A 14,389-nucleotide genomic window follows, 5' to 3' on the forward strand; every position below is an offset into this window, starting at 1 on the left:
ATCTTTCATGTGTATAAAATTATTTAACTGTACGTACTGAATTGTCAACAGTGTCAAGAAATAAGTGACAGTCTAGATAGCTTCTTACAAATTTATAAATAAAAATTAAAATAACTGGTGACCGATATTAACTTTATGCTTCAAAATGCTGTATAATGATTATCATTTTTGTTATAAACCACAGAAATAAGCGGCATACAGTTGCTGGATGTTCTTGGACAAGTTCCTCAACAATATTTTATTCATCTTACAGCTGCACGGTGACATTTAAACGGAATTATGGCGTTCATCAAGCGAGACAGCTAGTAATCTCACTGTAACGAAGGTCTTTGTAAAGGCATGATAGAAGATCAATTTACAATGGCTGTAAAAATAATCCAACTATTATCGTGATGATGTGACTGGAATTTACCAATGAAGTCCGCTGGTACGCTAAATGCTGAGCAATTACATTTTTTTTTTGAATTTGCGACAAAGTTTGTGCACAAACTTATAATCATCTCTATAAGTACCGTCTTAGAAATATTTCGTCTGTATGTAATAAAACTGTGACAACCTGTCAAAAGTTTGTGTTTGATCATGTTATGTTTCACTAAGTTGTAAACTTAATGTTCACTGTGTAAACAATAAACTATACCTTATATACAGTCAGGTTCTCCTTTTATGTAGTTAATAAAAAGAATAATGGAACATTTCAAAGATGAAAGTAGACTACTAGAAAATGATTTTACAATCAAAACATGGAAGGAAGATTTCTGTTTCATTGTTGAGGGCAAACGATTTTATGCGGCGAAAAATATTTTGGCTTTTACTTCACCCGTTTTTGAAAGAATGTTCCAAGCAGATTTCAAAGAAAAAGATCAAAATGAAATGGAATTACCTGGAAAACTATCAGCAGACATGGAGGAGTTTCTTAAATGTATATATCCAACTGTAAGGAAAGATGTTACCATTGACAATGCATTCCAAATCATAGGTTTGGCAGAGGAATACCAAGTCCTTGAACTTAAATCGAAGTGCGAAGATTGTTTTCTGAGAGATGTCGATGAAAAATGCTCCGTAGAGAAGATTTTTAAATTATACAACTTGGCTTGTCTCTATTCTTTGAAAACTTTATCAGAAAAATGTATGAAACTGGCAGCTAACAAGTCCCTAGCTGAACTTGATGGAGCGAACGAAAGAAATCCAATACCTCTCATGGAAATCCAAAGGAAAATTATTAGTGAGATGGAAATAAAACAGCTGGAAACAGAAAAGAAAGTTAAAAATTTACTTCGAGAACAGAAGAAATTGATGACCTTGTACAAATATCATCATGCAAAACTTCAAAAGGGAGAAAGATTAGGACTTGATGATTTTGAAGATTGGGAGGGGACAAGCGAGTACATAAAGATGAAGCCAGAGAAATTAAGTTATAAGGACACAATTCACTATTGTTCCATCAGTATATGTGAAATATCTTTACAGTTGACGTTGAAAATAAATTGCGATCGTTTCATGTTGACTGTAAGTGTATGCAAATCGGACGTACAACACTTTTAGGTCAAGCTTGTTGGAAACGTTGTTTTGTTTAATGGAATGGAAGGAAAAAGGGATTATTGTCAGAAGTTTGAAACAACGTTTGATAGACGTGAAAACTCGTTTGATGTCTCAATTTTAAAAGGAGTAACTATGAGAAATGAAGGATACATCTATCATGGTAAAATAGCTGTCGAGTGTAATTTTCTCGCCTTAATGAAAAAAATAAAAAATCTACAAAACAACAATTTTTCTTCAAATTTATATGACAGACCATGTTTAAACATGAAAAAACGCGATTAAGGGTAATTTCAAGTATTTTCATCATTTTCTGTTAACCCATTGCTTCATATACACGCCTTTTAACGCCTTTTTCACCCCCCCCCCTTTTTGTTGTCTCAAATGATGAAAATATGCCTTATTTAGGCCCCAAACACTTGTTTTTGTTTGAGAAATGTTGTTAAAAAAGTGACCTCTTTTTCGGCGCGGCCCCCCAGCCAAAAGATACATCAGGGGGTTGCCAGAAGGGGGATGTGCCCCCTTCTGTTTGGGGGGGGGTTGAAGGGGGTCGGAGTCCCCCTCATCGCCAAGAAAATTTTGGACTTGTGAGAGGCTGTAAATGACCCCAGATTGATCATAAGGTAACGTGTAACCAACGCTGAAAAGCATTTGACTCTATCTCAATCCATTGAGAAGTTGCAGCACTTTGAAATCAATTTTGATGGAAAAAATCAACGCAAAATAGTGATTTTTGGCAATTTTGAGATGTCCCCTCGTTGCCATGGTAACAGAAAATTAAAGCCTGAGCATGTTGTTGCAAGGGCAATGGTCCAGTCAACATTTGAGCCAAGTTTGATTAGTGTTGAAGCAGTTTTTATAGTATTATAGCAATTTGAACTTGTAACGGGAGACTTTTCAATGAAAACAGCCATTTTTCACAAAATGCTCATGAAGTTATGGGTTAAGAAAAGCTAATCTTTTCCAACGCATATCTTTTGCAGAGTTATCTTGAGCCTGTGCCTTTACAAGAATAGGATCAGTATTTACCATAAATATAACCAGACTTGAGTAACACCATTCAGAAACAATTAAAAAAATCGTGGTCTCTCAAAGGGATTTGTTCCGCAAAAGTTGTACAGTTAAACAAAAGTAACATACACGGACACTGTCAAGATGCAAGACATGAACACGGCTATTTTTTACTTCTACTATGTACTTTCATAGCTTTATAATGTGTATATTTACATTGTCAATAAATACTGTGGAATTACAATGCAACTTCATGGTAGTATGTCATTACATTTTACCTGTGTACTCTTCAATATACAACTATTGATGTGAGACAAAAATATATAAAGTAAATATTTTAATAAAGGTTATGCATATCTACAAGAGACAACAATGACGAAATATTCACTTTAATGTACAGGTATGCTAAAAATGATATTTCAATGTAAAGAAGCTCCTTTTTTGTCATACCCATATTCACTGTGTCTACTTTGTGTTGTAAGCATTGTTTGGTCATGGTACAGACATTAAGTATCTATGCATACATATGTAAGTTAAATGTACTGAAAATTCAGAACTTTAACTAGATATAGACAGATATGTGTTACAATTGACTTGTGTTTATACATGCATGTAATGTTGATTGTATACAATGTCACTCATTGGTCTGTAACCTTTAGTGAATAAAGGTACTATATCCATAATACTGCTTTATTATATTTCTGCTAAAGACCATATATTGCAAATTAAATTATCTTTCAGATTTCTTGGCAATCCTGTACATTTCAGTTATCTCCCACATAAGAAAATTGAAACATCCTACAACACAGGATAAAACAGATGTTTGTAGAACATACATGTCCCCGTCGTCAGCATGCAGGAGTTTAATGATATATTGCTGAGATGCAAGAGCAATGAGACATTGACCAAAGAGCCATTGACCCAAAAATCAAAAGGGATTATCTAGTGTCCCAAGACAAATGCTTCTATGAAGTTTGAAGGTCAATGGCCCGTTGGTTTTTACCGTACTTGTCAGAAACCATTTTGACACACAAGGTCAATGTGACCTTAAACTGCGACACCAAAATCAATAGGGGTCATCTACTGTCCTAGACCAAAAGCACATGTGATGTTTAAGAGCCAAGAGCCCAATGGTTTTTAACTTATTGGTCAGAAATCATTTTGAGGTCAATGTGACTGGACTTTAACACTGCAACTCCAAAATCTAGAAAGGTCACCTACTGGCCTAGACCAAAAGCACCTGTGATGCTTGAGGGCCAAGGGCTCATGAGTAGTCGAATTGTTCCAACATACAAGGTCAATGTGACCTTGACCTTTGAACCCTTGATCACAAAATACATTGGGGTCATCATCTTCCCAAGACCAACACACCTGTGAAGTTTAGTGTAAGTCATGCGTTCATAAGTTATTGATCAGTAACATTGTGGGACTCACCGACAGACCGGATGGCCGACCAACATCATGCTGCAAAGTAATTTGTCCTCTCCTCTTCGAAGGGGAACATAATCATAAAGCCTTGTATCATTGCTATAATGTTTTAGTCATACCCAGAGATAGAAACAAGAAAACTGAAAAAAATATTATCTCCCTTTTATATCTATATATTAAATAAACCAGTGTTCATCTGTAACAAGCAATATTTACATAAATAACAATACATGTATATATAAGCATGTATATACATTAGTGAGTTTTTCCATACCTACTTGAAAGATATTTGACAAAACCATATAATTAATGTACCTTTCTAACACATGTATATGGCTTTGCAAAATATATTTATGATATAATTGGCAATCATACGCAATTTTAAATGCAAATCACTTTGCATGGAAATGACAGAAGAGCATTTCTCTGGAAAAATGAACAAATAAATCTTGGGCATTAGGTTATCTTTATAAAAACAAACATATGAATGAAAATTAAATTTCTTCAAAGATCAATAAGTTCTAGAAAACGGATATAAATACCGACAGAATTATGTTATTATTTGAAGGATGAAATTATCAAGCATATCTTTAAAAGTTATTCCATACAAGAATATTTTTTCTGATAAAGTTTCTTTATATCACATAATTTATGCTTAACATTAATGGATCGTACTATTATTTCCAATAACATTTATCAATGAAGTTGAAAATCTCACACAAGCAGTTTCAACAAAAAAATGTTCTATAACAACTGATAACAGATGGCTATATAGTGAGTATGTGTTCCATGAAATTAATTCTTTTTAATAATATAAACTGCTAATATTTTTAAACAAGTGCAATTTATAAACTTAATTTATAAGTTCTTATTTCTAATCAAAACTAAATGAACAAAAGTCTAATTAAAACAAACTAATGAACAACAAAATTGCTGTATTAATACATCTGTAGCAATGTCCCGTAGAATTGTCATTTCTTCACAAGATGCCAATTTTTAACGAACCTTGATGATATAAATCATCTAAAGCTGCAGTTTTCATGGCACATTTGTAATTACAACAAACAGAGCATTTTGTTTCCTCTAAAATGCTACAATTCAATAATCCCCTTTTCTAAAAAATATAATCTTGAAATGATGACTTTCAAACATGGTAAAAATGAAATACAAATCACCAAATTTGACAACCGTTTTTGAATTAAATTCTCAAAATAAAACCTATGATTGCAGAATCTGTATTATTTTCAATAAGTCTTTGCTATGGTAAGTATTGTTTATATTTATAGTTTCTATTTCTGCATTTTCAACTGAATAACTGCTATGATGGCATATGATTACTGGAAATTATATTAGCAATGTCTACAACAAACTTGAAACTTGAAACCTGAATTCAGTTAAAATAAAAAAAACATGAAATGCGTATAAAGCTAGAACCACTCTTGATGTTAGTTCCCGAAACTAACCAGCAGTTGTGTCTAATGATGAAACATGGAGGTGACCCGAATCCAGGAGATATATTCCAATAGGCTACCTCTCTCATCTAAATATTGTTGCGATTATGTTTTAGGAGATACAGTGCATAGGACACATCATTTGATGGGTATCTCATTCTACATCAAATATAATAAAGTTTCTTTTTAAAAGGAAAGGCTTGCACAGTTGTGCCTTCATCCCAACCCTTTAAAATTGTTATTTTTTTTTTGGTTTCAATTTATTATCACATTTTTTTTGAATTACGGTACATGTATATCATAAAGGGTTTATTTAGTTGTTTTTTTGTTTTTTTTGGAAAACAGAATATTTTTTGTCAAAACGATTTGAAATCTATTCTCTATTGTATAAAACTAATAAAGAAAATGATCAATCGTAAAAATACTAACGTGATACTGAAGGAAAACAAGTGTGCACATTTCATTTCCCCTTTTTCGCAGCGAAATCATTCCTTTGCTTTATAGACAAGTAAATGCACTAAAATACTTCGTTACGTGGTACCAATTAATAAGCATGTATCAACTATGTTACACGCTCACAAATAGACGATGCGCTATCTGTAGATCAGCACGTGGCAAGGTTAATGATATGCATGGGCTATTTTTAGATTACCTCACCAAGAAGTTGAATTGCGTTCAGTAGATCTAAATATAACTCGATCATGCGTGATTTGGTAAGCAGGACCACCCTTTGAAGACGGAATACTACTACAGTCACAATTCTCTATTGTATAAAACTAATACAGACAAAAAACAATTATAAAAGAAACTAACTTTTGCGTCTTAAAAAACAATTGAAACGGAACAATTTCGTTTATAATTTATTACGGTTTAAACCGATAAATCAAGTAAAAATAGAAATCCTATTTATATAAACAAACTGGGATTACCGAAGTAACTAAAATAGCTTAGATTTCCGTAATATTACTTCGTCTGATTCCGCAGTATGACGGAATCGCCCGAATTGTCACGATTGCAATCGGCTATTATCATTAATCCGAAGAGTGACGGAAAAGGCCGAAAAGTTGCGATTGGCACGATTGCAGCTGGTTTCCTGTTCAATTATGCACCAACAGATGTATGCAGGAAACCACCTAACCGGAACAAGTTTTCCAAATGAAATGGCTTGCGGTTGCAAGTCAAAAATACATACGGGTATGGTTTATAAAATCATTCGAATTCACGTTTTGCCCAGCTTGATAAAGTATGTTCGTTAATAAAACGAGGACTCTCCTTACATTAATTGTATTTTCTCACTAATTAAAGGCCCATAATGCCTCATAAGTTATTTTACTCTATTTCATTACAACTGTATATTCATTTTTATAGTTTCCAAAAAAGTAACTCGTATCCAAAGTACCTGAGCCATCTTTTGCTTCTGTAGCATTTCAGCAATTTCTACAATTTTAGTGATTTAGTATTTTATACTTATTATGCCTCAGAATGCATAATTTTTAATTCTTTAGATTTGTCAAATTTATGTGTTTCATAATGTTTAAATATTGGTTTGAGAACATGTTTAACAACTGATGAAAGTAGCGATGAACGTGCAGTAATGAGTCATAAAGGCAGCAAAATGTAAACAAGGTACATTTAGTATTTTGACTTCCATTACACGAATTGCCAACAGAGCAAAAGTAGCAGGATCGGGTTCATGAATATGGCTAATAAGTATTTTATTCGTTTATTCATTTATTTATATTTATTCATGTAATTTTTTTATTTACTTTCACTTTTTTTGAAACTGTAATACAATACCAAAAATAAAAAGATTTAGAAAATAAAATTGATAGCATTTCTAGGCATCTTTAAGGTCAGTTTATTGTTGAAAGATGCAAACATGGTTACTATAGCATTTACGTTGAAAAGTAGATAGTAAATAATGTATATGTTTATGATTTTAGGTCAGGAAAATTAGAAGATTTAAGACATTGAATGAAGTTAAGAAGCTCACTTATATAACATACACCAGACAGGGATGGGGGGGGGGGGGTAAATAAATTGCTTTGGTAGTATTTTCCTTAATATTTTTTAGATTTTAAAAAATATTCTATTCGATTTATGCAGCAATTTTCAAAGTCTTCTAATGTATCGTTCTGTAATGCTACAAATCTTTCAATTTTTAATTTGTTTAACAATTTCCTATTAAAGATAATTATGTCTGGCGATTGTTTCTTTAATTTACTGGTATATACGTAATATTTTGAGAATAGGAAAATATAAGATGTTTTATAATACTGCACGTTTGTAACGTCACTTTTCATTGGATAATCGTGACGTTTATATAGTTTTATATACACGGCTGCTGTCGACTCATGAAGAAATCTTACTTTTTTCTTTAAAAAATGATGCTTGCTGTATTATAAATTCGTTATAAAGATTGTTGACAGGTTATATGGCCGTATATAAACGGCTGTTTGCAATATAACCCTCGCCTAGCGGCTCGGGTTATATTTACAAATAGCCGTTTATATAGGGTCATATAACCTGTCAACAATCTTTATAACTAATATTCTTATCCTAAGAGTAAAAAAATAAGATGTAAAATATCATACGTTACATTTATTCCTATTACATTTAGCCATTCGAATAGTTTACTCAATGATATATTTTGCTCTTCAATTGGAGGACTAAAAAATATCTATCTATTTATCTAATCTACCGTTTTGACAGTTACAATACAGATGTCCTATACTTTCAATATCCATACAGCAAAAATAACAAACACTAGATTCGGTTAATTTCCACGAAATGTTGCAATGTTCCTATGTAAATTTATATTATATTATCTTTGCAGTATACAAAAAACGTTTGAGTAAATATTTTGCCATTGAAATTCTTTTTAGGAAAATCCTTTTTTTTTGCGATTTTTTTTTAGTTTTACATACTCTCATTTGCTTGTGAATCTGTTTTTAACTTTTTACTGACATTGGACGAGTTTGTTTTTCTATGATATGAAAAGTGCTTATTTCTGAAGGTGTTAAAATTTTGTTAGTGTGTGTGTTGTAGTTTGCGGTATTGATGACATTAATTTGTCAAAGTTAAATATTTCTGTATCGGGAATGTTAAAAATAATTTTCAACGGGTCAAAATCTTTAAATCGTTTTGTTTCAGTGTTAAAATCATCTTTTATTTTACTAATACATGTATCTCTACATTTCCATTTTTTGAAAAAAAATCAAGAGCCATTACTTTTTATATGTGAATTCTGCCCTATATTTAGGCCTATTTAGTCAAATTTAAATATTGATAAGTGAACAAAGAAATTAATTTTCGCATTGCAATTCGCACTTAATTACCGGCTTCTATTCTAATTAAGCATTCTTTGTATTCATGTTACCTCATAGATAACTGGAAGTAAGTTGTGAATGGTAAGGGATAATTCACCTGGCTATGGAAACCCCAGTTAGTAAGAAATCAACATGTTTGTCTACAAGAAAGCTTGCTATTCATAGTACTGAATTGTTGAATCAGAAGTCGAAAACGGGACAAATTTTAAAGTACAATGTTCTACATTGATGACTGCAGTTAAAACATTGCTAAGATGTGAAGTGGGCCGTCGGCTGAGCAGAATAGCCTACAGTATTATAAGACAAGTCGAGCTATCAAGTTTCTTAATGGTATTACAATATTTTGCCTTGCAGTGGAGGTGATGGCCAAACAATTATTCTAATTTTCAAAACCAATTTCCATAAGATTCAGTTACATGTACTTAGGGGTAGATATAAAAGTGGTTGGTACCAAAAAGGATCCACAGAGGTTTTGTATGCACCCGCAGTCTTCATTAGATGCATTGAACGTTCTTTTACAAATCGTTGTTTATAGAGATATTTAAATAGATTTGTTCTGTAATCATATTCTAAGATAATGCAAAAATTAAGTGAAGTTTATTAAACAGTTTTCATTCTGCCTTTATGTCTATATGAAAACTGTAGCATACACCTTTAAAGCTAGTTTCTTATACAAGTTAATGTACAAATTTGGCTCCAGGGAGAGGCTCTTTTGAGTTTTGACCCACGGCCATGATTCACTTTGGTAGAGGTCCAGTAGGCAATGGTGCATACCAACTATATATGCTCTCACAAAAAAATATTGTAATAGGGTCGATTATTCAGGTATCTTGATATATTTTTATTGTTTTAGTTGCTGTCCTTGATGTCCCGCAATTTTGACCAATTTCAACCAAGTTACATAATGTTAATATGTTTTATATTTCAGTTTATATGAACTATGAAAAACGATGAGTTTTAAACATAGTAAAAAAAGCAAAATAAAGAAATAAAAAAAGACTGCAAAATTCTTCAACATTCGATTTTGAATGAAGTTTCTAAATTATTATGATGTACGTCCTATATGTAGTTTCACTCTGCGCTTAGCTATGAATGTTTTCTATAAAATTTTAGTCGTTATGATCATGCAGTAGCATCAAAAATTTCCTGTCGGCTTTTGCTAGGTAACTTTTTTAAAACAGCCTATTTTGCATGTGTACCAAATGAGTGTTAGTCAATATTAGGTTTGAAAGTTTTGTATATATATTTATATCTAGATCTAATATATAGGCACATTATGCCTCAGAAATTTTATATTCTATATAATTGTGCAAATAGTTATGCAAGAGCAAAAAAAGGTACAGATAGTTCCTAACGTGTAACTTTTTGAAAACTGTAACAAAATATTTATGCAAAATGAAATAAAAATAAAAAGTAGAAGCATTTCGAAGTTTAATAGACCTTAATTAAGTTAGTACATGCACAACAGATGTGATCTTAAAACTTACATGTATCTTTTTTATTTAATAAGATAGTTTTCTCTTTCAATGTGAACCCTTGCTTGCTAAACTTTTATTAGTACATATACATATCATTTGTTTTGCAATACTGTCTTCTATTACCATTATCATGATAGGTATGGCTTTTAGATTTATTCATAACACTGAAATGTTTATGTTTTTTGTATAGTCTGATTTTATTGACATTAACAGTTATGAATACATGATAGCACTCATTTAAATATTCATCAGCATTTTGGTTCTGTCCGTGTATTTTACGAGACTTAATATGGAGTATAAAACTGATGTTTTGAAAAGTCACACTACCTAAATGTATTCGTCGTCATGTCTGCATCAGCACAGTCAATTTAATGATATCTTAATGTATGGGAGTCTGTGGTTCGATCCATACTATTGCCGCTAATTTTAGATCTATTCTTTCCTTACCTTTGCAGTAAATTTTACTGGAAAAGGCCAAGTGCTTGCATAACTGTCTAACAATTTGTAATGTGTTATATATTATTGAAATGACATTTATTGATTTTAATCTGAGTGAATTTTAAATACTAATTTTTTTAACAATGATATTTAAAAAGAGCATGCACTTTACCAAAATAAGTGCAAAACATATTAAACAAAACTAACAACATAAAAAACAAACAAATCAATAATGTTGAAAATATAAGAATAAAACATGGACCTACGTATGTGGTCTCCATCTAACAACACGTAGGGCATTACGAATTATAAACCCGTAGTTTACCATATTGCGCTATATTTTATAACTTAGATAAAATCACATCTTAGTGCGTACATCTCATTAACATTTTGTTTGCATTGACTTTTAATCGGTATGCAATCGACAGGTTAATAAAATCAATACTTGGATACAGTTTATTAAAATATCTGATAACATTATGATTCCTTTGTCGTAAAATATTTAACTTGATATTTGTTCAAAATAATCTTAGCGGGCTGTAAAAGCACATAATGAAATATTGTAAAATATTTGTAATTTGATACATAATATTTCAGGATTATTTTGTTCTTTGCAATTCAGATCTCAATAGTTGTGAAGTTTGGTTTTGATATGACAGGAAATCTTATTTTGTTATATTTGTGAAATACAAATCATTGCTATTTAAATCATTCATTGTAAAATGATAGCATGTGTATATTTGACTGTAATACTGAATTGTCAACAGTGTCAAAAATATTGATATTTATGTCATACACAGTAAACTGGTGATGGATATTTACTTTATACGTTAGAATGCTGTATAATAATTATCACCAGAGGAATAAGCGGAATACGTGTGCTATAAATAAAAATTAATGATTTTGGACTAGTCCCTCAACAATATTGTATTCATCTTAAACTGCACGAGGAATCAATTTACATTTAAATGGAATTATGATGATCATCAAACAAGGCAACCATTAATGTCAATCTAACGAAGGTCATTGTGAGTCATGAAAGAAAACAAATCTCTTATATGAACAGTAGCTTCAAAAAGGCGGCTAATTGTACACTAAATACTCAGCAATTACATTCAAAATTTGCGTACATCATTATAAGTACTGTCTTAGACATGTTTTGTCTGTACTAAAACGGCGACATTTTTTAAATAACTTGATAAAGTCATTTGGTTTCCACCAAAGGTTTGCGTTTGATCATGTAACTGTTTGAGTAATATCTTTCACTAAATTCTTCTCTGTATAAACGTTCTCTGTATAAACAATAATATATACCTTATACACCGTCAGAATCTTCTTTTATCTAGTAAATAAAAATAATAATGGCAGATTTAGGAGATGAAAGTAGACGATCAGAACACGATTTTACAGTCAAAACATGGAAGGAGGATTTCTGTTTCATTGTTGAAGGCAAAAGATTTTATGTGGCGAAAAATATTTTGGCTTTTACCTCACCCGTATTTGAAAGAATGTTCCAGGCAGATTTTAAAGAAAAAGATCAAAGTGAAATGGAATTACCTGGAAAACTATCAGCAGACATGGAGGAGTTTCTAAAATGTATATATCCAACTGTAAGGAAAGAGGTTACCATTGACAATGCATTCCAAATAATCGGTTTGGCAGAGGAGTACCAGGTGGTTGATCTTAAATCTAAATGTGAAGATTGTTTTCTTATAGCCGTCAATGAAATAACGTCCGTAGAGAAGATTTTTAAATTATACAACTTGGCATGTCTCTATTTTTTGAAAACTTTATCAGAAAAATGTATGAAACTGGCAGTTAACAAGTCTCTAGCTGAACTTGAAGAAGCGAACAAAGGGAATCCAATACCTCTTATGGAAATCCAAAGGAATATTATTAGTGAGATGGAAACAAAACTGCTGGAAAAAGATGAGAAAGTTAAAAAGTTACTTTGTGAACAGAGGAAAATGATTACTTTGTACAAATACTATCATGCAAAACTTCAAAAGGAAGAAAGATTGGAACTTTGTAATTTTGAAGGTTGGGAGGGGACAAGTGAGTACATAAAGATGAAGCCAGAGACAATATATGAATATGACATAATTCACAATTGTTCCATTAATATAAATGAAATATCTTTACAATTGAGGTTTGAAATGGATTGTAATCAATTTATGATGACTGTAAGTGTATGTAAACCTGACTTACAGCACTTTGAGGTCAAGCTTGTTGGAAACGTCGTTTTGTTCAATGGAATAGAAGGAAAAGGGGATTATTGTCAGAATTTGGAAACAACGTTTTACAGTCATCAAAAGTCGTTTAAACTTCCAATTTTAAAAGGTGAAATTATGAGAAATGAAGGATACATCTGTCATGGTGAAATATATGGCGAGTGTAATTTCCTCGCAAACCGTATACCTCAGACACCTTGGCCATTGTCACCAGAAATCTAACCCGACTTGAGTAACACCATTCTGGAACAATTAAATCTTGGTCTCTCAAAGGGATGTGTTCCGCAAAAGTTGTATAATTAAACAAAAGTAACATACATGGACACCTTCAAGATGAAAGACATATACACGATTTTTTTACATCTACTATATACTTGCATAGCTTTATAATGTGTAATGTTTCTACAGGACATAATATCAAAAACATATATTTGTTCAATGTTGTATAGTGTTTTTTTTTGTTGTTCTTTGGTTCTTAGATCAAAGGACTAACAATCTGGCAAAGTTTTTTTCCTAGATTTTCATCAATAACAGTACGACCAATAAGCATCCATGTTATTCATCACAATTTGAACTTAAGTTGGTGATTGAGAAAAAATTCAACGATCGAAAGCACACACACGCGCATACAAACGCGCGCACTCACAAGGAATTGGTTAGTTAACGGGGTAGCTTATTTTTGTTCTTAGTGTTTGGTTCTTGAATAAAATCAGTTGTTTTATTAATTTTGATTCAAAACTTATGCATATTTTTTGTCAAATTATTTCTTACGACTGTCATGTTTTTCTGTCTACAAGTTGAGGTTAGATCATTAATTGTCCATAAATACTGTTGAATTGCAATGGAAAATTATTAGTACTAGGTCATTTACATTTTACCTGTGTACTCTTCAATATACGACTATTGTAAAGTTCAACATTGATGTGAGATGAAAATATAAAGTACATATGATCAGAAATGTTATATATATCTACAAAAGACAACAATTACAATTGAAAGTACAGGTATGTTAAAAATGATATTTCAATATAAAGAAGCTCCTTTTTTTGTCATACCCATATTCGTTGTGTCTACTTTGTGTCGTTAGCATTGTTTGAACATGGTACACGCATTAAGTATTTATACATGTACATATGTGAGTTAAATGTACTGAAAATTCAGAACTTTAACTAGATATAGACAGATATGTGTTACAATTGACTTGTGTTAATACATGCATGTAATGTTGATTGTATACAATCTGTAACCTTTAGTGAATAAAGCTACTATATTCATAATACTGCTTTATTATATTTCTTAATTAAACTAGAACTATCACTAAATGTGATTGATACCCCCACAAGACTGCTTCGGAAATGAGGATGTTACTAGTAACAGAATACCTTGTAAAAGAATTGAAATATAGAGTTATGGTTGTGGGCAATTAAAGATAGTTGTGGTTCTTGTATGTTGCATTTCCTTTCAATGTGGTTGGCCATTGATGAAGT

At 31.6% G+C, this 14,389-nt stretch overlaps 1 protein-coding gene across 1 annotated transcript; it reads left to right on the top strand.

Annotated features, from left to right (window-relative positions):
- The first annotated feature begins 359 nt into the window (after positions 1-359).
- Positions 360-1,734, top strand: LOC132718494 (BTB and MATH domain-containing protein 36-like). Its single transcript, XM_060702191.1, has one exon. It carries the CDS (start codon positions 685-687, stop codon positions 1,540-1,542), a length of 858 nt encoding a protein of 285 aa, XP_060558174.1. The 5' UTR covers positions 360-684; the 3' UTR covers positions 1,543-1,734.
- Positions 1,735-14,389: the final 12,655 nt, after the last annotated feature.

The sequence above is a fragment of the Ruditapes philippinarum genome, unplaced genomic scaffold (assembly GCF_026571515.1).
Source record: "Ruditapes philippinarum isolate M1 unplaced genomic scaffold, ASM2657151v2 ctg386_1_1_1_1, whole genome shotgun sequence".
Classification (NCBI taxonomy): Eukaryota; Metazoa; Mollusca; class Bivalvia; order Venerida; family Veneridae; genus Ruditapes; species Ruditapes philippinarum.